A 24,641-nucleotide genomic window follows, 5' to 3' on the forward strand; every position below is an offset into this window, starting at 1 on the left:
CATCCTTCTCCCCCTCTGGACCTCTCTGACCACCAAGCAATCCCATTTCATTCCACTTCCTTCCCAATCCAATATTAAAACTTTCTTCTCCCCTACATTCTACCCTCAACTTATCCACGGGTCATACAAAATCCATTATTTTGGCCCTAAAACCTTCCCTTGACTTATATGTGAGATCAGCCTGTACACGAGTTTATACAGAATACTTTTATGACATTGTCACCAGAATTTTTTTTGCAAATCATGGCCCAGATTTTGGCCACCTATCATGCCAGGTTTTACAGACAAAACATGTCTGGAAGAAACTTTGTCCTAACACATCTGTTGCATTTGGTTTGTTACACTCCCCCCCCCCCCCCCCACCCAAACTAGCAGGCTGACAACTGCACTAAATAAATGTTCCATTGCATGTATTTTCTTGTTCTGTAGGGTGTGGGTATTGCAACATATCCTTGACTCTGCACCCAGAAACACCCCTGTGAACATGGGGCAAGTTGCTATCTTTCAATATATTAGAATTCTCACTTGGGTCAGAAAACATCATAGATTAAAGCACTCAATGGAAGCTTTTTATTTATGAATGTTTAAGAAGACTGCATTCCAAACGCTTACATATCAAGACTACAGTACCAATTTCAGTACTTTGTCAACAGTAGAAGGAAACAGCAAACAAAGCATTATAAACATTTAAAATTTAAAATGTGTTTCAAAGACTTATTAAATGGAACATCAGTCCCTGCCCCCAGACAGATACTCAGTCATTTTTGTAAGATCAAATCTGTAGGACATGAAAACTGTCTACTCAGAGAATGTTACAAGCAATCAGTACATTTTTATTCAAATTGAGAAACAGGATGTAAGACAAAAAGAAAAACTGAGCCAGTGCACAGATAATAGTAGATGCCTGCCAGGTCTGTCAGCTGTAGCCATGTATATTCATACTGTTAAAAAAGAAAGATGTGTTTATCCTGCTTGAAATTATCTGCTAATCATAAACAGGGGCAAGGCTCTGCAATGTGGCAAAGCTTCATCCACTGTAAGCCAACCCTACATATATATTTAACAATTTCCATGGTTATATTCACAGCCACAAAGACTGAAAGACTGTTTTTTGAAAAGAAGAATGCTCATATTATCAGGTAGCCAAATTCTACACTAAATGACAAATTCTATGCTTGTACTGTGCTTATTGTGCACAACCTTTCCTGAAATAATATTCAATAGGTGCTTCAAAGTTATTTGAGATAGTATCTCACTGCAATATTTGGATAATTTGCTATTGTTACCAAGACAGAAAAGCAAGTAGGGATGCCATTTTGTCAGTATTAGAATGCATAAAGGAAAGGGGGGGGGGGGAGATATGAAACTGAACACTAAACATCTTGTTTATCTTGTGGGACATGTGACAAAAGGAAAGAAATCTTATTTGAATGCTCTGCAACTGAGCAACAGCATGTATTTTAGACAAGGTAAAGCTTTCAGCTAACATTGTTACCTCGTGACCTTCTCTACCAGCCAAGAAAATAGTTAATAATGTTTAGGAAGCTCACTGCCTATGTGGCATCATTTCAAGAGGCTAAGTTATATAGGCAAACTAAAAGCACATTAATAAACATCTTATTTAACATTCCAGTGTAAGGGCAGACAACTATGACACGCCTTGATATTGTTGGACTGAAACTCCTATCAGACCTTGCCAACACACCCAGTCACAACAGACAGCAAAAGTTATAGCTAAAAACACCTGGAAGACCACAACTGTCCATCTCTGTTTTATGTAAAAAAACCAAAAAAACAATGAGCAAATGAGATAGACAAAGATGACAAGAAAAGGAGTATCTATACCTTTAGCACTCAGGAAATCCATTCCCAGGATGGAATCCACCAGATATATTCAACTAACTGCAATGACCATCATCCTCAACATGCAGGAGCATCCTAAATCTCCCCAAGTCCCACCAGATCTACTTGGGTTAGATATTTTTTTAATTCACTGGAACTTTAACATCTGCAAGTTCTACATATCCTTTCTTCCCCAACAATTTTTCCTACTGCTTTGTGTCTATATCAATTTGTAAGCCTGCAACCAGGGGCAATCTTGGTTTTCAATTATAGTGTGTGCTTAACACTTTTTCACTCTTGACAAATGCACAGGGGATGCCCTGGCAATTAAACAAGCTTTCCACCTCTGCTTGGCCTTATCAATATTTTTACTTAATAGATCTGTTACTGTCTCTATGGAGATATTTTAAGAAAACCTATAGAAAAATCACAGAAAGGAGACAAAGCCATGGGATGTCACCAGTACAACAAGCATACAGTTAATGGGGATCAGTGCTACTTTCAACATTACAGGCTCCTCAATGTCTCATCACTCCCGGACAATAAGAGACACAAGTTACCTGGAGCACAGGGTACCAACAATATGGATTCAGATGTGCTGAGTCCACAGTGTGATCTATTTAAGATAGCAAAATCAGGCTGCTTCATTGTTCCTAAGACAGAGAGCAGAAATGAAATTCTGCACAGCCATAAACAAATAAGAACTCCAAATGGAAGGATTAGGTGTTCACTTATTTGTTTTTATGGTTCCAAGAATTTGCAACAGAGAGAAGAGTTCCTGGCACATTAGCAAAGGCGACTAAAAAAAAATTAAACAGCACATCTTACAAAGTGGTTCAAATAATAATTTCAACTGTGGTATCATATGGAAACATATAACTATATCAAGAAATTGGATTTAAAGAGATTATTCCAAATCTCTAAAGAAACAGTATATTGTTTCAATGCCACCAATAACCAAGTTCTAAGAGACTCATGGCAACTGCCATTCCCACCCCAACCACTATGGCAAAACTAAATAAACCTCACAACATTGGTTTTTCCATTCATGTAAGTGGTGGCAGCAACTTGGATTTACTCCCCGCCCCCAACTCTTGCCTAAGGTTTTAAACAAGGCAGAAATATCAAAGACATAGCCAAGCTAATATTTGCATGGTGGAAAAACAAGTTACATATAAAGGTAAAGGGACTACTGTAGCAACCTGTGATCTCTTACATCTGCCAATATACTTCTATATTAACCCAGCATGTTCCTAATTCTATTACTGGTAGAATTGGTGTTGCTACATTTGAATGGCATAGTTCATTGGTTCTCACTTTTTTTACCCTTGTGACCCCCTTGACATCTCCACCTCACCAACACAGTATATGAATAAAAATATTTTGCTTGTTTAGTGTGTGTATTTATGTTCACACATGCATATAAATTCATATTTTAACATTTTATAAGGAACTAGCTCTCCTCTTCCTACTTCTACTCCTCCTTCAGCTAGAGGCTCCAAGCCCTCTTGCTTTTCTCTTCCCCTCCAGGACAGAAAAAGTTCAGGAAGCAGGGGAAGGGGAGATCAGGGCCTCAACATCTTGCACCCCTCTCCCTTGACCAACTCTCTCCGCCCTTCGGGTGCCACTCCACACTTTGAGAACCATAGGCATTGTGTAAAATACGAGTCTTCTTATTCTCTTTTCATTTTACTCTCTATATAAAGCCACTATTAACAATAGAATAAGTAAAATCTGAGGGATTAAATGGTTTTAGGAGGCAGTAAAATCTAAACTACACATTAGTTAAGATGTGTTAGATTGCACAAGTCTAGCTAAAGTCACTGGTGTAAGTATGTATTTTTAAAATACTAGTTAATAAGCACCAACATATAGTCAGTCTAGTGTGACTCAATACAGGGATATACATTTTCTAAACAGAAATATATAGGTATACAATGCAACGTACATCCCCATTTTCAATACAGATTTCTATTTATCAACTACAAAATCTCTTCATTTGTTGCAGCGAAGTAACTAATTAAAAGATTTAGTATACAATCACTTTAATTCTGAAAAGTTATTGCACATTTCATTTCCTAGATAATATGGCATTGTCACTGGCAGAAACACAGACAGCAGCTGGCATTAAAGCAGCAGGGATTGTTGGATAAAGAAGACATGTGTCTTCATGGGTCCATCTGATTGAGAAAGCATTTATTATTGGTTTGCAGTGATTCTCCCTAGATTAGAATATAGTCTCAAATGTTGCTAAACTCAATTCCAGGTTGGTTTCCTTTCACCAGTCTACTTGTATTACCATCTGGAGATTTGGAAACTGCATTAAAGTGATCTGATTTCACAGAATAGCCAGAGACAGTGAAGCGTGGAAAAAATGTATGCTACAGCCTTTAAGTATGTTGCGATGTTTAAAGGGCTGAGAGATCAGAATTTTAGAGGAGCAAGAATAGCAAGCCTAAGCATATCTCAACTACACAGAAAATCTGAATAAATTCTTATGAAGAAAACAGCACAAGGCAATCAATATCAATATTTCAAACTGAACAAGAGAAATGAGTAAAATCTGCCTTTTAATCATGGTATCAATGATTTAATGAGTTAGTATATTACCTCATGCTACCGTTATATGATGTGTCATCTATTTCAATGATTGCTAAAAAAAATCCCATGCATGGCATAGAATGTGATAGAAAAATATTAAATTCCATACCCCTGTGTTTAATAGATTGAGTGTAGATACTGAAGCAACACTGGCAGAAATTTCATCCTAATGAAAAAAACAGAAGTAAATCCTTAGAGCAAACATTTGGCATACATTAATACACAGCAATGTTCATGCACATTTTAGATTCAATTTAATAGGTTATATGTGAGTTAAGACTGAGTCATTAGATATCCTGTAATTCCCCACCACCACCACCACAAAAAGACAAATTATGTCAGACACCATCCCAAATTCCAAAGCTAGTTAAAAAACAAATGAAACAAGAAGAATATAAGCTGAATTCTATTTCCAGCCTTTTAGATGTTCAGAGAAGTCATGCATCCTAAGAATCCAGAAGCTGCACCAAAGCTGCCCTCCAGTGCTTAGGAATGGAGTGTGGCTTTGGCGCGACCTTCGGACTCTTAGGACCCATGCATCATTTAAATAGCATACCTCCAAAGAGACCCGAAGCAGCTTTATTTTGGCAGTCTGTAACAGGCCTATATGTACCTAGAGAAGATTTTATGCATGAGCATCGATGCAAAGGCTAATCAGATGCTTAGTTACATAGATTTACTCATTTTTTATCTGTGTTTTGGTGTATGCATATTTTCTAAAACCATGCATTACCCTTAATTTGTTCACGGAGTCTGCTTTTGTTAACCCATACCTACTCTTCCATCCTCAGGCCTACCTTTTACATTCTCTGCCAAAAATCTGAAAGCCAGCATAGTCTAAACTAGTATCCAAGCATGAAAGTGATATTTGCCACTGTTAAGCATAGTGGTAGAATTCAAAGGCATAGCTGTGTTAGTCTGGAAAATCAGTACAGGCCCTTGTTGCCCACTGGGATTTGGGTCTAGGATTCTCTGTAGATGTTCATCTATGGATGTTCAAATCCCATTACACACAATGATGTAATAAAATGCTATCCCTTATATACAATGGCAAATCAAGCTTTACTATTTGGAATTTATACTTTTCAAAAAACATTTTCAAGCAGTGGATGTTTGAATCTGTGGATAAAGAATCCATGGACATGGAGGGCTGACTGTATGCAAAGGGATCTTATAGCACATTTGAGACTACCCGAAAGAGTGAAGTTGGTAACATGAGCTTTTTTCCTCAGATGCATATTTGGAGTGCAGAACCCAGAGACAGGCCTGTATAAGCCATTTGTGTGTGAGATTGTCAGTTCAAATCCAAAATATTGTATGTATGGAGATGAGATGACAAGTACAGTTTTGACATGATCACTGGGTCAAAAGGCAGGAAAAAAGCTGTTATTTACAACCAAGGAGAGTAGAAAACCATATGAATTGAGTAATGGAATGTAGTGTGGGGAACAGAGAAGGATGTGATGAGTGGGTTAAGGGTGCTCCCATCCTCATGTTAGATAGTGTTGAAATGTGTGTAGGGGGCCAAGAAACCATTATCTCTGTTCAATCCTTTGCTGATGGACTATAATTGTGGATATATTCCAGTTCTCCTGTTTCTCTTTCCAACCTTCCTTTGTAGTTTTTGTTCAAGGACTGCTGTTCTGAGGTCTGAGATGGGATGCTCAGGGAACATTCTCTCTCTGTTTCCCATATTACATTCCAACTAAATTAACAGCTTTTTTCCTGCCTTTGGCCCCCAATGACCATGTTAAAACTGTAGTTGCCACCTCATCTCCATAATACAACATTTTGGATTTGAATGGACCATCTCACACACATATGGCTTATACAGGTCTGTCTCCGGGTACTCCACTCCAAATTTGCATCTGAAGAAATAGGCTAAAGTCTACAAAAGCTCAAGCTACCAACTTGCTTTCAGTTAGTCTCAAAAGTGCTACAAGATCCCTTTGCATACTGTTAACTATGGAATTCAATTATCTGCACAGTAAAAATACCTATAATCCTCTATCAAAAACTATTCCTTATTGAGAAGGATCTTCCATTCACAAATCAAGGAAGCCTACACAGCTCCTAAAAGGTTTTCCAGATGTAGCAGTACAGAGACTTCTTGAGAAATTAAATGTTCTCTGTAAAGTTGAAGGCTTTCATGGCCGGCGTCTATAGTTTTTTGTGGGTTTTTCAGGCTATGTGGCCATGTTCTAGCAGAGTTTCTTTCTGACGTTTCGCCAGCATCTGTGGCTGGCATCTTCAGAGAATGTTCTAAGCCTAAGAAAGGGACCTGTGGCTTTAGAGATATCCTGGATCCCAAGAGGATACTTCTGCAATTTTGCTGTTTTTTGTCTTGGTCCCCAATGACCAAAAGAGGAGTGGCTTCTGCCCATATGGTTGGTTGGTTATTTATTTATTTATTTATTTATTTATTTATTTATTTATTGCACTTATTTCTCACCTTTCTCCAAACCAACTGAACAACACCAGAGCCAAAATTTGATGTAGGCACGTGACTCTAACACCACCACTCCCCCCATATTGATTTTTCTTTAAAAAAAACATATTTTATCCTGATGATAAAAAAGCCATTAGAACTTTGAAAGTTTACATGATGTGTTTTGTGCACTTTCACTGGGCAATAAAGGTAATGCTTTTTTGTGGATTTTGGGTTTTGTTTTATCTTCCATTCACAAGTTATTCCAAATAAATAAACAGTCATACAAGTGGAGCTCAATTGTGGAAAAAGAACATCATTCCACAGCTTGTTCCACAGAACATTTCACAGCTAAGCAACCCTCAATTAAAGAGCTTACCTTAAAATATTTATATTTGTGAGAATGTGTTTGGGGTTTCACTGGAGTGTAAAGCTGAAGTTCTGCTCAAAAACCAATTTACTAAATCCTTCTAAGGATTTTTTTTTAAATCTACACATACTTCATACAATTCATGAATGTTCTATTAGAAGCAACTAGTGAACTAGGATCCAAAACACACTGCTGAAATAATGCAGGTGGATTATTTCTTTAACTGCCCTGGCCCAGTGCTAGGAAATCTGTAGCTTATTGAGGCAACAGAGCTCTCTGACAGAGAAGGCTACAGTAAATGTCTCACAAAACTACAGTTCCCAGAATTCCCTAGCATTGAGCCAGGACAGCTAAAGTGGTTTCAAACTGGATTATTTTTGCAGTGTGTTTTGGAGCTAAGTTATTGGGGGGGGGGGCTGTTTGAATTCATATTTAGCTTACAGTTCTTTTTTCTTTAGTAACTGGATAGAAGCAAAGATACATCAGTGTCACTACAACCAAGAGCCATGAAGAATCTGGCACACATACCAAAATAAATAAATAAATATCCCTTTCACAAATAATTTATTATTATTATTATTATTATTATTATTATTATTACTATTTATACCCTGCTCTTCAGCTAAAAGGCTATCAGAGCGACAATGAAATAATCCATGAAATCCTGGAAATAGCTTAAATGACTAAAGCCAATATCAGGTGAAAGGCATAGAGGAAATATTGACAATGGGTTGATGTAAGCCAGACGCAGGCAAAGTGTTGCCTCCAGAGGTTGCTGGACTTCAACACCTAGCACTTCTGACCATTGGTTACAGTGGGCAGGGCTGCTGGGAGTAGGGTTCCCATATCCTGCTTGGGGGCGGGACTTTCCCGATTTGGGGCGGGTCCGCACGGTCCCACCCCGGTTTGGCCCCGCCCCCGGGACTCCCCCCCCCAGCGAGTCCTGCAGGCTTGCCTGGGGCTTGGAGGACAGCTGTCTTCCAAGCCCTAGCCATGCCCTGGGGGCTCCTCGGCGATCGCGGAGTCCTCCAGGCTTGGCTGGGGCTTGGAGGACGGCTGTCTTCCAAGCCCCAGCCATGCCCTGGGGGCTCCTCGGCGATCGCGGAGTCCTCCAGGCTTGGCTGGGGCTTGGAGGATGGCTGAAGCCAAGCCCCAAACCTCTGCCTGGCTGCGTCCGTCTCTGGGGGGGGGGAAATCCCGGGGGTGGGGGCAAAACGGCGACGGAGGCAGCCAGGCAGGGGTTTGGGGCTTGGCTTCAGCGAGGCCCCATTCCCTTGCCTGGCTTCCTCCGTTGGCGACGGAGGCAGCCAGGCAGGGGAAAGAGCCTTTCCTCTTTCTCCTCCTCCTCTTCTTCTGCCTCCTTTTCTTCCTCCTCCTCTTCCTCCCCTTCTTCTTCATCTTTTTCCTCCTCTTCTTCTTCCTCCTCTCCTCCTCCTCCTCTTCTTCCTCCCCTTCTTCCTCCTTTTCCTCCTCTTCTTCATCTTCTTCCTCCTCCTCTTCTTCTCCATCTCTTCTTCTCCTCCTCCTCTTCCTCCCCTTCTTCCTCCCCTTCTTCCTCTTCCTTCTTCCTCCTTTTCCTCCTCTTCTTCATCTTCTTTCTCCTCCTCTTCTTCTCCATCTCTTCTTCTCCTCCTCCTCTTCCTCCCCTTCTTCCTCCTCCTCCTCTTCTTCTTCTTCTCCTCTTCCTCCTCCTCTGCCTTTTCCACTCTTCCTCCTCTTCAATGCCCAAATATGCTGTTTGGAATGGGGGGGGGGGGGGAGGTTAGCCAGAAAGGGAAGTACATTTCTGCCATCTGTCTAGAAACAATGCCAAAATGTCCTCCATTTTGATCATGCCTAAGAAACATGCATTTATATTAACATTTTTAAAAAAATCCTCAATTTTTTGCGTGTCCTCCATTTTTTTTTTAAAAAAATGTGTCCTACATTTGAAAATTTTGTCCTACTTTTGTCCCAGTTTGGAGGTCCAGAATTATGGCAACCCTAGCTGGGAGCTACAGTTCAGCATCTGAAGGGACTCAGTGTGCTCATTCCAATATGCAGTGTGATAATGTAACAATTAGGTGACTGTCAATATGCAACTCGGCAGCTTCAAGGATACATCTAAACACAGGCAGCCATTTTCCATGGTACCACCCAGGACAGCAGGCAAACACTAGGAAAAGAAATGGCAGATCCCACCATTTTTCTCTTTATTTCCATTTGTCTTTGCTGAGATAGTGAGAGATTACTAGACAAAGAACTCAAACACAAAGCCTCCTTGGACATCCTCAACTACCGTAATTACTGTATCTTGTCCTATGTTCCTATGACTAATGCTATTCATCTGCTTTCAAACTGGTTATTGTTACTGAGCAAGCAAGTCTACAAAATTATCTAATGATTGCCAAAGATCCTCAAACTGTATGCATGTGTAGAAATGTTGCCCCATATGAAGAAAAATAAAAAAGAGACAAGCCGGGGGGGGGGGGGGGGAACCAAGCAGACTTTTTAAAAAGAAGAAGTCAAATTGCTGACTACATGAATTGCAATTACTTCCATATAAAGGGAAAAATAGTGGACGCTATATAACTAAAACATCAAAGTGAATAAAAACTGAGCTGCAGCCTAACTATACAAAGTCCAAGTTTCTTAATCTTATTTAAAATATTACAGCAGTACTAATTTTAACCATGGAATCGATGACAGTTAATAGGAAGGCTCTGCCTAGTGGCCCAAACTTAAAAACTCAAGTTGATTGGGGACTGGATGCAGACTTGGCCTTCTGAAGAAAGGACCATATACATGAGGTAGTTCCCATTGAGAAAAGAGAGGAGAGAGAAGTTTGACAGATTCCTCATCTTGCACCATCTAGAATGACTTTTCAGGCTTCAGACTTCCAAAGTGGATTTCAGAGCGCTAGGCATGGGGAGATTAACAAAAATCAGTTCTTGCTCTTTCTCTAGCAGATGAGTCCCATGTACAGGTATCCCCTAAATGCACTGGCTCGCAAATCCACAATCAAGGAAGCCATCTTTAATATCCACAATGCAATTAAGCCAGTCTCATAACAATCACATTCTGTCTTGGTTTTTATCTTAGAATAACGTTTCATAAATATGGTTATTAGTTGCAGGGATTGCTTACCAACTGCTTTAGGAGGAAGTTAAGACTAAGGACTATAAGTAGACTGGGAGAGCCAGGTTGGGGCTACAGCAACTAATAATATAAATCTCAGTCTTAGCAGGCTGTTCATCACAAATGAACAGGCATTTTATCAATTGTTTTTGTTACCTTGCCATATAAAACAAGCTGCATGCTTTGTTATCCATTTGATAAAATACTCTAGTACAATAGTCAGTTTTGCTACAGTATTATCACAAGACCACACAGCCAGATCTAAAACTGACACAGGTATGTGTGCCACACACTAGATCAAAGACATAAATTTCATTCATTACTATACCAAATACAAGTGAAAGTAAAAGAGGCCTTGCATACAGTAATAATTACATTCCCATTGAGAAATCACACACAAGGTAGTCTTGACAGCTAAATGATATTATCTGCTGTTCTAGCCAATTAAGAGAGCAGGAGAAATTTGGCACCCAAATCCAGGATCCATCCGGGACTGTAAAGGATGACATCAAAGTTCATGACAGTGCTTCACAGCAAATATCATCATCAGAAATTACTCAATGGCCATTAGCAGAGAGGGCTATTAACTTTAATTAGAAATTAATGTCAATGTAGAACAAGAACTGAACTCCACATCTCAACTATTATTTATCAATTAAAATGATTGATTTCTGGATTTCTGCAAGACAGTTAATCAATGGATATACAGCATTATATGTAAGAAACAGTAATACCTTGGTCTAGTATTAAAAATGAGCTATAACATATGATTTCTTTGAAATTAATCAGCAGTGTTTTCCAATAAATTATGGGTGCCATGCATGTTTGATACAGGAAACAATCACTCAGTTAAGTACACAATATTTTACTGCTTTCTTAGATTCAGCATTACTGATTTTTTAGAGAAAAGAAAGAAAAGAAACAAATGTTTTTTTAAAAGCCATCATCACATTTTAAGAGCAAGTACACCAGAAAATGAAAAAATTACAGCAGCTTGGGCGGTTTGATGACTAAGATTTCTTCTCAAAGTCTCTGCATCTTCAAGGAATACTAAATTATTTTAGCCAACATTGTCACTATGTAATCTTTGGGGACTAATCCACACACCCATGTTCATTCACCATTTCCTGATCTTCACTGAGCAGGGTATATTGAGGCGAATGGGTCACTGCATATAAGGAGAATGAACATGTTTTTAAAATCTAAGTGCCTTTTTAAGAAAATAAAAATGAGATTTAGGGAAATCTGAGGACCATTGTCACTGTACTGGTGAGAAATGGCATGGCTCACCGGAATCATCAACTGAACCAATATGGTTCATTCTGTATTACTTTTGTATACCATGCTATAGGTTCATATCAACTGCAGGTTTTATCCACTGCATCCCTATTTTGTTTTGCTCTTTTACAGTATTCACATCTGTATTCTTTTGGAAGCTACTCTAGGAATGCCCCTGGCCATTGAAGCCAGTAACCTTCTACTTATCCAAAATCCCATTCCCTCCCACCACACCGCTTTTCTCTCTCCACCCTCTTGTTCTTTTCCCCACTTTGCTCCATAGGTGCTATCACCTCCTTGGTCTTTCTTTGGCGCGTTACAGACCACCTGTTTGGGGCCCTTTCCTCACTAGATCGGGGCCTCAGCTGCCATAATGGCAGCCTCCGAGGCCCCGATCTGCCACTTTCCAGGCCGCAGGGAAGCTGCAAAAGGCCGCTTCCCCGCAGCCTGGAAAGGGGTGTCCTTGGGGCTTCAAGCCCTGAGGACACCCGGCGGCAGCGGGGAGGAGGAGAAAGGGACCGCTTGGCCCCTTTTTCCTCTACGTCGCTGGCGCAGCCATGTAAAGGCTGCACCCAGCGACGTAAAGCTGGAAGGAGCTCCAAAACAGAGCTCCTTCTGGGGCCACAGAAAGGGCATCCTAGGCGCCCTTGCGCGGCCCCACTCCATCACAACCGCCCGCTCCGTGTGGTGACGTCGTAATGGCGGCCCCTGTGGGGAACGGGTGCCGCCATTTTGTACAGACTGGGTCCATACTAGGGTTAGGGGCGTCAAGAAGTGACGCCCCTTTCTAACCCTAGTACGGACCCAGTCCGAACTTTTATGCCCGTCTATAACGGGCCATTCTCACAAACAAAGCAATTGAGTTTGGTGAAGGGATTCCTGTTGATGCCAATTCATTTTTCTAAGCTTATTTAGATCACAGGAAGCTGCCTTATACTGAAGCACCAAGCCCAGTACTATGAACTGTGACTGAAAGAGGTTCTCTGGGGTTTCGGCCAGGATTCTGAGGTCACCTCCCATCTAAGTATTAATCAGACCCATTTCAAAATCATACAATACCTGGTGTGTTGAGAATGGTATGATATACGCAGGATAGTAATACCACATAGGAGGAAATGGGAGCCAGGCACAGAAAAGATTACATATTCTCTCCTCAGCTGTGATCCTCCTCCAAAATTTTCTCACATAGCAATTTGGCTTGCGGGGGGGGGGGGGGGAGGCCCCATATGTGCAAATGGGATTCCTCCTTCCCCATCGGCTAATGGCAGGGTACAGTGAGGAAGCATAAAGGGAATGGAAGGAGGGGAGAACCACAGGGCAAATCCAGCCAGAAATTCCCCACTCCTGCTCCACATATTTACAGGCCAATCTCATGCATGCCTACTCGGAAGTAAATTTTACTTTGTTCAGCAGGACATCGATGAGTATGAGATACATAGGATTCAAGTATGTGATTTTGTTTAATACGCACATATACTGAAAGCACATAATTCTATCTGTACTGCAAAAGGCATGTGGACTGGATGATAGGATTACACTTCTAGATCATACCAAGGCTCTGTTTAGGTGCAAAACAATATGCTTCATTTCCCCCAAATTTCTACCACCACAGATATATACATTTTATTATTTTTATTATAGTTAAATATATAAAAGCTGTTTACCTCAAGAACTCTGCTCCATAAAATTCCAAGGACATAACAAGACACATATGTATGAAAATATCACACTACATTTTACCTGTTGAATTATTTTGGAGTCTTTCTGCAAGTTCTCTTTTGGTGGAACTTTTCCAAACAACTTCCAGCCAGGAGCACTGTGGACAGCAGGTTTGAGTTCCTTTGTCCTTTTGGTAAAGAAGTTTCTGTAAGAAAAGTTTTTTAAAAAAAATTAGATGTATCTGCCCTGTTAGCAAAACAATTTGCTAATGCTGCAGTTGATTGTTCTGGGAATGTTCTTATCTAACCATAGCATATATTTTATTATATCCAAGTGTTGTAATCTTTTTGAATTTTTAAAGTATTCTTGAGCTATATGCTATTTATTCCATGTTGTATTGTTTAGTTGTACTCATTTGTTTTGTATGAGAATGGCCTAGGGTCCAAAACAAAAATTTTGTCTACTCAACTCTGATTTGTTCATTCTAGAACTAACTGAAAAATGCTAATTTACAAATTTTACTAGTTGATTAGATGGGTTCTTGCCTTAACAATGGTTAAATTAACATAACCAAATTATACACATTCAAAATAATCCTTTGGCTGAACTTAAGGCCTAAGCAGATGGAGAGGAAAAACCAGGTAGATCCTGGTTTTCTCCAAACCGGGTGGAAACCCCACTGTCTGCACGGCCCACTCCCAAGGTGGGTCAAACACCCATGGGCAATTGGTACCTCGTGATGTCAAGCCGCACTGCATGCTTTCCCCCTCACCTCCCCACCTTGTATGTGCACCATCACACAAACACACCACCTCCCTCTTCCCAACTAGCTGCCATCCCATTGGATGGTCCATGTGACTGGTCACACAGTCACAGCGATACACTGCCTGCACAGTGCATTACATGCCCACTTCCCCTCATTCATCTCATGCCACCGGTTGGAATGTCTGCTTTGTGTATGTTTTAATTACATCCATTGCATTATTGACCACCTGCTGTGTTTGTTGTACTTTCACATCATGGAGTGTGTGACAGCTCAATGGCGCAACTGGCCACTAGTACACCTGTATGCTCAAATGAAAAAACTGTATGGAAAGCAATGGTGCTGGCGGCTGCGTCCCACCAGTCCAAGGGCGTACCTTCCAGATTGCTTCCATATGCTGCCTGGGCTTTCCAGCATTCATGCACTCACATTGTGATGTTTATATGTTGGTGGAATGATGCACACCTTTCGCATTAGAGCAGTGCATATGGGCTTCTTTTTGCTCTGGTTTTTAGCCCCAGAGTGTAGCTTGGTCTCAGTTTTACCCCATTCCAGCCTCGTGCATTGTCTCAACCAACAGTTCTCAACCTTCCTAATGCTACGGCCCTTTAATACAGTTCCTCATGTTGTGGTGATCCTCAACCATAAAATTATTTTTATTGCTACTTCATAACTGCAATTTTGCTACTGTTTTCCGATGGTCTCAGGCGACCCCTGTGAATGGGTCATTCAACTCCCAAAGGGGTTGCGACCCACAGGTTGAGAACCACTGGTCTAAACAGTCAAGGCTCGAAATAGAGTAAATTGTATTTATTTTTCCAGTGTGGACAACCCTTCTGCCTGTCACTAGTGTGTGTGATCAAGTATCATTAAACACAAGTGAAAAGTACCCTACGTGTTCAAATACCAATACAGTATCTCAGTGCATTTGCATAACTGTTTTACTACCTACATACATATAAGCTACTTATGGAAAGAGTTAATTTGCATCTGTAAATATGAAACAGTTTGGCTTTAAATTATTTTGGCTCCAGAAATCTGCCAGCAATCTCTAAAAGTTTCAGGTGTACCCACATTGAAAATTAAATCCATGTACATTAAAAACACATGCATAAGATTCCAGGGAGCAAACAGTATCCAATGTGTTGTATTTAGAACTTGTATGAACATGCTGCTTCTGAAGTAACATGAAACTGAGCTTGTGCAATTAGTGTATGTGGTTAAGTATCTGTAATTAGCTACGTGGTTTTCCAAACAAGCATTTATGCTTGTTGTGCAATCCAATCCACCATTCTTTCTGTGACAAATTAATACTCCCTTTTTTCTGAAAAGCAGCCATGACAATCTCTACCTGCTCCTACTTTGGGCAGCAATATAATGGCTAAAAAGAAAAAGTCTCTTACATGCTATTAGATACATATTTAACAGAAAACGGGCTGTTCTGAATGTCCATCTTCCACTGTGTTATATTGAGTACATGAATACCATACAAGCTGTACATGCACTTGTTTGTCTGGTTGGGCCAATAAACATATAAAAACAAAGAATAATGGTGCTCTGCAACTGCTGCTTTCACTGTACTGACGTGTTTTATAGAAGTCACACATTTTATACTGAAGGACTAGTAGCTTGAATGAGTATACATACATGTGTGCATAACTTCCATAACACTGCTCTATGTTTAAGACAAAAAGGGGTATGGGGCTAATTCAGAGTTAAAGAGTTAGCAAAGGAAGCGAATAGCAGAGACAAGAAAAACAAAGGTGAGTCAAATGTTTCCCCTTAGAGTCTAGACTAGATGGTTATTTACATGACTGAACTGCAAGCTCAGTTTTTAAACTAAATTTCCTTTCTGACTGAGTTTCACTCTCTTTTCCTTTGGTATGGCAAATGTTGCATAATGCATAAGGAACACTAGCCCTCATAGAAAGTAGCTAAACTTTTCATAATTATTGAGAAAGTGAACATGTAAAGTTTTGTTTTATGAGAGACAGATGTTTTTCTATTGCACAAATGTTTTACTAACAGCAATGGGGAAGAAACCATTATAAGCAAAACCATAATAGGATGGCTTTCCTCCCACAACCACAGATACATGCACAAACACACACAAATTCTAACCCTGTCACCACCCAGAGACCCAAATATTTAAGACAGTGACAGGAAGAAATCTCAGGGAACTTTTGCAGGCTATAAAAGAGAGTCTTTGTCATGAGGGTATCGTCTGTGTGGAATGCTCTTCCCTGAGGCTTACCTGGCCCCTGTGTTATAGTCTTTCCATTGCTAGGTGAAGACCTTTTAAATCTTCCAGGCCTTTTAATAACAGGGCATAGTAGTTTTAGGTCACAGCACTTTCATTTTGCTGCTAGTTTTACAGTCGGGCCTCCACATCTGCGGATTTGACTTTTGCAGATTTGATTATTCATGGATTTGATTAATATGTTCTCTCTAGGAATATCTAGGTCCTCCAGTGTGACTCTATGGTCAACTTCTGCCAAAAGTCACACTGGAAGTTCTAGAGATTCATAGAGCGAAAATTTCTCTAGGCATTTGTAGGTTGCCCACTGCAATTCTATGCTCAACATCTGGCAGATGTTAACCACGTAGTTGTGCTGGAGGACCTAGGGATGCCAAGAGAAGTGTTTTCTCAGGTTTAAAAAAAAACTAGTGTTGTTTTTATTTGTAGTTTTTCCACTTTCACGGTGGTCCTATGTCCCTAAGCGCAGCAAATGTGGTGGGCCCACTGTATTATCATTTCATCACTTGCTACATTTAGTCACTGTTTCATTTTTTGTGTTTTATATTTGTAATTTACTGCAAACCATGTGAAAACTAAGGCCATCTACCAGTGCAATAAATAAATATAAATAATATCCAAACACTCCCCTTCCTGAACAGTGGGATTCCTTCCATTAACAGAAAGGTCTCCAATCTAGAGGCAGCTTCTACTGTAATGAGAACAACCTTTACTGTTGGATCTTTTAGGGCAGTGGTTCCCAACCTTCCTAATGCCACAACCCTTTAATACAGTTCCTCATGTTGTGGTGACCCAAACCCATGAAATTATTTTCATTGCTAATTCGTAACTGTAACTGAATAGGTATTTTCTAATGGTCTTAGGTGACCCCCATGAAAGGGTCATTCGACCCCCAAAGGGGTCCCGACCCACAGGCTGGGAACCACTGTTCTAGGGACACATTGGCCTCTGGAGGAATGCAGACATTCAACAAAAAATAATAATTTTTTAAAAATATTGCTCATAATGGAAGCATCCTTTCAGTACAGTCTGGCTCTGGAAAGCTTCATAGGCTCCAGATCACTAAGTAGCTTTATGATTCAATTATCATACTAATTTACGGTAACTTAATTGGCATATATATATATACTACTCAGAAAAAGCTGAACTAATCGTCTCAACATTTATGGAAAGCAATTGGTTCTGCATCCACATATTGCCAAGGCCATTGGAGAACTTTCAACATCAGGGTGACCATTTTGGCTGAAGAGTGGAGTAATAATAATAATAATAATAATAATTTGACAAACTGTAGTAGGGGCTTGATTATAAAGCCATCCTATGCAAATAAACAGCAGTCAGTATCTGAACTTCTGAAAAAACTATGATTGAAAGACACACACACACCTTCTCTACTTCTCTTCTACATTATCTGTTAATATCTGCTCATATCCTTTCCATCTGTATTAAAGGATGAAGAGAGAAGGAGAAAAAAGGGAGCAAGGACAAAAAATATATATTTTTTTAAAAAATACACATATACAGCCACAATAGTGCTGTATTGCTGTTTCCAAGGCAGACAAGTACTCCCAGAGCTGTCAATGCTGTCAATCCAAACTCTGAAAGACTAAAACAGAAATTACATAGTCCCAGAGCAGCATGTGGTTCACTATTGTAGTTTATTCATCCTCTGTCCTAGAATAATGAAGGCTGGTGGCAGGGAGATGAGAAAACTGGGGGAAACTCTGTTTATTCCTGAGGTTGATTTTTCTATAAAAGTTTTTGCAAAATAAATTTTGGAATATTTTCTTTTAGTATGACGAATAAAATGCTCATGAGTATATATTAATTCTTAGTCCTGCTTCTTTTTTTCCCCCAGTTCTTTTTCTGTGAATGAGTATTTTATGTCTGCTTGACACTATGCAAGACTAGAAGAAATAAAAAAAATTGTCTGTATTACTGATGTTTTTTCTGTTTTTACTGGGGCTTGGTTCTTATAAAATGCTCACAAAATAAGTATTTTTTTTATACAAGTGGAACTACAAGATTATGAAATGTAAGTAACACTAGAACTGTAAGGAACGCTTTAGTCTGGCCAATTCATGAGAATCAGGCAAGAAGCAAAAACAACACTGTAAGAACAGAAGAAGCAGTAGTAAAAACCGTTTGAAGAAAAATTTCCAAAACAATTTTTTCCCCCAATACTATGTTTTTCCAAGGCTATTTTTCTACAACACACACACATCTCTAGTTATCTGGGCTGTTTTACTGCAATCATTAATGCTATTAAATGGTCCAAATATAGGATGGTCCAAAACACACTGCAGAAATAATTCAGTTTGAGACTGCTTTAACCGCCCCTGGCTCAGTGCTAGGGAATCCTGGGAATTGGGGCACCAGAACTCTCTGACAGAGAAGGCTCAAACTTTCACAAAACTACAGTTCCCAGAATTCCCTAGCATTGAGCAAGGGCAGTTAAAGCGGTCTCAAACCAAATTATCTCTGCAGTGTGTTTTGGAATGATATGAAGTTATATTTATCCTTCTAAGGAGACAATTATTGGCAAACCCTGGTGCTCAGAGAAATAGACTAACAAATGAAGACACAGCTAAGCTTGTTTCTATTTCATAAAATCCCTTGCTTGTCAGTCACACATACAAGAGCCCAAAAATATGATTTGCCTGAATGTAAAGACTTCCATTCATCCTTCAGTGAAATAAAATGTTTTAGTTGTATTGAATCAGTTTTTTTCTGATGTTTAAATGGAACTCATGGGTAGTATACAGAGTCAGTGAAGCTTCAGGTACTAATAATACCTCAGCAAAAGAAAGCTTTTCTGCTGATATAAGATATATCAGGTACAGCTCTCTTTAGGTGTGTGACCTTGAAAACTAGTATTCTTTCAAGTGCAGTCATTTTGTAGTCAATAATCTTGATGTTAAGCTTTGAATGTGCTTTAATATAATATTTAAATCAAATGTATTTAAATCAGATAACATTATTCAGAGCACTATATTTTTTTTGGATATTTTTGCATTCTACCTTTTCTAGAGATCTCAAATCACTTAATGAAGTTAACAGCTTCAAAATTTCAGTGTAACTCCAAACCCGTTTTCCAATACAAAATACAAAGATTACAGAAATATGATCCCATGTAGTATCATGTGAACACACTGGCAACTAAAACTGGAAGAAGGCAGCAAGGCTGGAGCGGACAAGCTCCACGGGCAAATTTTCAAATCCAAAGTTCCTGCAAACCTATCATCAGAAGCAGCAGCAACAACCACTCTTTTCCCCCAGTTCTACACAGCAACTGTAATTCTAATACTAACACCAGAATTACAAATTAAACTGCTCTGGAGAGTAATGTAGTATGTTTAATGACACCAGCCCTGGATAGAACAGAACAAGTAAAGCAGTTTATAAGCCCCAAGAGTTTACTCCCTCTTGATTAAAGGGGCAATTATCAGAGAGGTTTTTCAAATTCTATCACTAATATATCAGTACTAGAGGAAATATAGGATCAGGTCCTCTAAAGACCAAGAACATGGCAAAATTGTCTCCTTTTCTGCATTCATATACAATCCATAAACTGATTTATATATTATGTCCTTCAATTTTTTTAACTATTACAGGAATTTAAAATATGCAGCCTTTAAATTAACTGAGACTGAGGTACTACTGTATCAGTAGTCAGACATGCAACAAGGAAGTATGCCATAGCTCAGTGATGATTAACTTTTTAGGGACCGAGTGCCCAAACTAAAAGGTAACACTTGGTGCCGGGGCGGGACTTCCAGGGGGAGGAGAGGAAGAGACAGGACTTCCGGGACAGGACTTCTCCCCCACCCACCCTCCCGGTCAGATGAAGGCTTGGGAAATCGAAGAACAGGCGTGCACCTATTCCTCCTCTTCTCCTCCCTCCACATGCCCTGAAAATGGCTTCATGTGCCATCTCTGGCATGCGTGCCATAGGCTCGCTACCGCAGCCCTAGCTGTACAGTTGCACTTGGGTCAGATGCCACACTATAAAAACAAAGTGGCAATGCACAGTATTTTAAGTTATATTTATCATATTTCACCATGAAGGAATTGCAGCATTCAGTCCACAGGAAAACGTCAGAAGAATGAAGAGAGTACAAAACCAATTACAAGTTTGCTCTCAGCAGTCTGGTCACATGAAACCACTTGGTGGTTTGCTTCAGAAACTTATCTCTTTCTTATTCAATGAAAGACTAATATGCCTTATCATTAAAAGTGTTTTTCCAAATATGATCCCCACCTTTCATCTGAGACTAGGGTTGCCATAAGCCGGCTGGGGGCGGGACAATCCCGGGTTTTGACCACTAGGGGGCGTCCCTGCACGGTTTCCTCCTTGTCCCGGGTGGATGAGGTTGCCTTTGCTGGCCCTTGCAGAGCTGCACGCAGGGCTAATGAGGAGGACTTCCTCCTCCTGAGGCTGGGTCCTCCAGGCCTGAGCCTGTGAGGGCTGGCAGGGGGCGGGGCTGTTCCAGCCCCAGTCTGCCCCCATTGGCCAGCCAGACTCAGGAGGAGGAGTTCCTCCTCTGTTGGGCTGGGCTGCAGCCAGAGGGGAAAGGAAAGGGCCATTTCCTTTGCCCTTTTTTGGTGCCAGGGAGGAGGAGGAGGAGGAGGAGGATGAAGAGGAAGAGAAGGAGAAGGAGGAAGTACTGTATGTGTTTTTTAAACTGTATTTTTAAAGTGCATTTTAAGCTGTATTTTTAAGCTGTATTTTTAAAGTACATTTTAAGCTGTATTTTTAAACTATATTTTTAAAGTGCATTTTTAAGCTGTATTTTTAAACTGTATTTTTAAAGTGCATTTTAAGCTGTATTTTTTAAACTGTATTTTAAAGTGCATTTTAAAGCTGTATTTTTAAAGTGCATTTTTAAGGTGTATTTTTTAAACTGTATTTTAAAGTGCATTTTAAAGCTGTATTTTTAAAGTGCATTTTAAGCTGTATTTTTTAAACTGTATTTTAAAGTGCATTTTAAAGCTGTATTTTTAAAGTGCATTTTTAAGCTGTATTTTTAAAGTGCATTTTTAAGCTGTATTTTTTAAACTGTATTTTTAAAGTGCATTTTAAAGTGCCTTTTCTGTGTATTTTTGATGCTTTTAATGCTAACAATTGTCCCTTGCTTCGACAAGGATAGTGTGGTGATGATGTGATTTGAGTCAGCTTCTGAAGTTGAGAGAGTGTCACCTTCCAAAGTGTGGTTTTGGTGTATTTTTTGTGCTTTTAATGCTAACAAGTCTCCCTTGTTGTGACAATGATGGTGATGATGGTGATGGTGATATTGATATCAGCAAGCCTCTCAGGCATGGCCAATGTTAGCTGCTCTGATTTTTACAAACTCATGTGCAGTGAAAAAAAATCAAAGTCCCTTGACTAAGTACACACTTCTGAGAAGTAGAGTTGGTGCAAGAAACCTGAAATGGCAAATCCACTTCTTGTGAAACCACCTTGACATGTTCAATATGCATAGCCATGTTAAACCATGCTAAGTGTTAAACTCAAGGGGTTTGATTATGGAATAAGCCTCTGAACTATGCAAGAAGCCATGTTAAGTAAAGCCACGGGAAGTACCCAAATGTGCTGTTGTGTGTGTTTTGGAATGGAGGGGGGTGGTTTGGGCAGAAAAGGAAGTCCATTTCTGCCATCTGACTAGGAATAATGCCCAAATGTCCTCCATTTTGATCATGCCTAAGAAACATGCATTTATATTAACATTTTTAAAAAGCATCAATTTTTTCCGCATGTCCTCCATTTTTATAAAATGTGCCCTACACTTGAAAAGGTTGCCCTACATTTGCCCTACATTTGTCCCGGTTTGGAGGTCCTGACTTATGGCAACCCTATCTGAGACCCACAAGAGCAAACAAAAGAATACAACATACAGCAAATAATAAAAACCTTCTAGCTCCATAACAAAAAAAGAGTAAAGTACTTTATCTTTAAAACTGGACATTAATTAGTGAAGATTTTAATTTTACAACTGGTGACAAGTATTCAAGTTTTTCAATTCTTAAAGTTACAGGGAGTATCACTGTTGAACAGTTGTACATCTTATATACTCAGGTTCTCCCAGGGGCATCACCAAGGGGTTGCAGGCTACACCTTAATGGATGGGTGATATTACTGCTCCCCAAACATCTGTCTTTTGGCACAAACCAGCTACGGCATTTGCCTGCATCCCTTTAAAACACTAGAGTTCTATGGAAGAGATGGTGTGAGTCGGGCAAGGCTCAGTGGAAGAAGAAAGGAGAGGCCTCAGGTATTTTTTTTTAATTAAAATTTTAAAACGTATTTTTAATTGTTAAAAAAAATTCTTTAAAACCATAAAATCTTGCAAATCTTTCACTTTAACTACCAGTACATGAAACTATGTATGTGTAAAAATATCTTGGCTGTGTGCATAATAGTATTTAAAGGTATAATTTTAATTTTGCTAGTTGTTTATATCACCACTATTGCCATTTCATTCAGTTATACATTGGAATTATGATTTATGAGTAACATTAGTAAAAACATTACTAAGGATGCTGTATGGTGTGGTATGAGAGAAGATCAATGGGGAGGGGGTGTTACAGCATGAATTACTGCACTGGCTGATGCCAACTCTAGTGACACCACTGGATTCTACTGGAGTAATAAATGACATTCAGGCAATATATAGCCTACAGACAAACTCAGGAGTCTGCCCTGCAGAGTCAGTACCATGCACCCCTCTCCAAAAAATTTTCTAACAGACATTTTTCCTGGATACCATATTTCGCTAACTCTTTCTGTAGATAATATATTGCTCTGGGTCTGCTAAACTGGCTGTTTTCTCTCTCAAGAATAAGACTGAGAAATCATATGGTATAAAGAAAATTAGATTCTCCCCTGCCACCACTCTTATAGCGTACCACACAGACTCAACTATAAGTTTATAAAATTATGCCCAAAAATTGACCCTAAAATCCTAGGTCGACTTATATATGGGTCAACACAGTAATACTGCTTAGAAAGGTCCTGAAAGGAGCACCACCCGATGCCCCACTCTCCATGCCTTGGCAGTGATTTCTGAAAGAACTACCAAGGTAGGAATGTGTGAGTGTGTGAAACAGGTGATTCCTTTCACAATCCAATGTTAAAACCTCTCCCCATCCTCCTCTTCTGGATCTCTCCTGACCGTCAAACACCCCATTTAACTCCACTACCTTTCCTTCTCAATCCGATGTTAAAATCTTATCCTCCAGTACCAGGGAAGTGATCTTAGGTGGTTGGAAGAGGTGTGGAGATGGAGAAGGAGGGAAGGAAGTGGTGTTTCCTGCTTCATATCCTTTGTTACATGCCCCTAAGTTTACCCTCAGCTTATCCAAGGGTCACATCAAAATCCATGGCCCTAAAGCTTTCCCTCAACTTATACATGAGGTCGACTTGTACACAAGTATATACGGTAATAGCAGTATGAGAGACCTTTAATTCAGATCACTGGGGGATAGGTATCTAGCTGGTGGCAGTTGTTTATGAATGGAAATCCAAGACACATACTCCATAAACTCTGCTTATTACTACCAGCTGAACCACTGCCCTCCATGAGCAAGCAACCTCCAATCCAGTCTTCACTATATGGCCCTTTCAGGGTCAAGAACACCACTGAAGAACCTCCTGCCCCAACTCTCTTGTAAGCATAATGTATCACTGTTTACAAACAATAAGTTCAGTCCCTAGGGACATGAAAGGCTGTTATACCAAAGAAAACAAATGGTTCCTGCTGGAATCAGTATTGTACAATAAGATACTGACTACCTATGCCTGGATTCCTGTGCCTGGATTAGTGGCAACATTCAAGATCACTGTGCATTGCAAACTAAAGTTATTAATGGCCCGTTCCGGACGGGCGTATAGTACATCCCCAGGATGTACTATGATTAGGAAGGGTGTCACTTCCTGATGCCCCTAAACATAGTACTTACTGGGTATGTACAAAATGGCTGCGCCTGTTCCACACGGGCGCCTCCGTTTTGAAGTAGCGTGCGCATAGCATCCGCACAGCGGAAGTGACGCCACGAGTGCGCCATTGGGCACTTGTGGCGCCACTTCCGGGGCACAAAAAGAAGTGCCATTTTCGGGTTTCTTTTTGCTCCGTGAGGGAGCCGCGCGGTATGGAAGCTTGCAGAGCAACCGGCAGTGCCGGCAGACCACCGCTTTCAGGCGGTCTGTAATGCGCCTAAGTTACTCCCTGCACTACTGTACCTATCCTGGAGCAAACAGAGAATACTTTATTAACTAACATACGAGGTTCAGCTTTGCACAGTTAATAGCATATAATTTCTGATATAT

The 24,641-nt window shown here is 40.0% G+C and overlaps 1 protein-coding gene across 1 annotated transcript in view; it reads right to left on the bottom strand.

Annotated features, from left to right (window-relative positions):
- Window positions 1-24,641, bottom strand: part of LOC149318687 (TBC1 domain family member 12-like) — a 53,219-nt gene that overhangs the window by 20,246 nt on the left and 8,332 nt on the right. The window contains exons 2-3 of the mRNA XM_089510273.1: window positions 13,377-13,500; window positions 4,553-4,609 (exon numbers count right to left, since the gene is read on the bottom strand). Coding sequence (XP_089366399.1) covers window positions 4,553-4,609; window positions 13,377-13,500 — 181 coding nt within the window. The remainder of the gene's footprint in view (window positions 1-4,552; window positions 4,610-13,376; window positions 13,501-24,641) is intronic.

Source organism: Sceloporus occidentalis, unplaced genomic scaffold (assembly GCF_023333645.1).
Source record: "Sceloporus occidentalis isolate IW3139 unplaced genomic scaffold, rSceOcc1.0.p SCAF_2, whole genome shotgun sequence".
In the NCBI taxonomy this organism is placed as follows: Eukaryota; Metazoa; Chordata; class Lepidosauria; order Squamata; family Phrynosomatidae; genus Sceloporus; species Sceloporus occidentalis.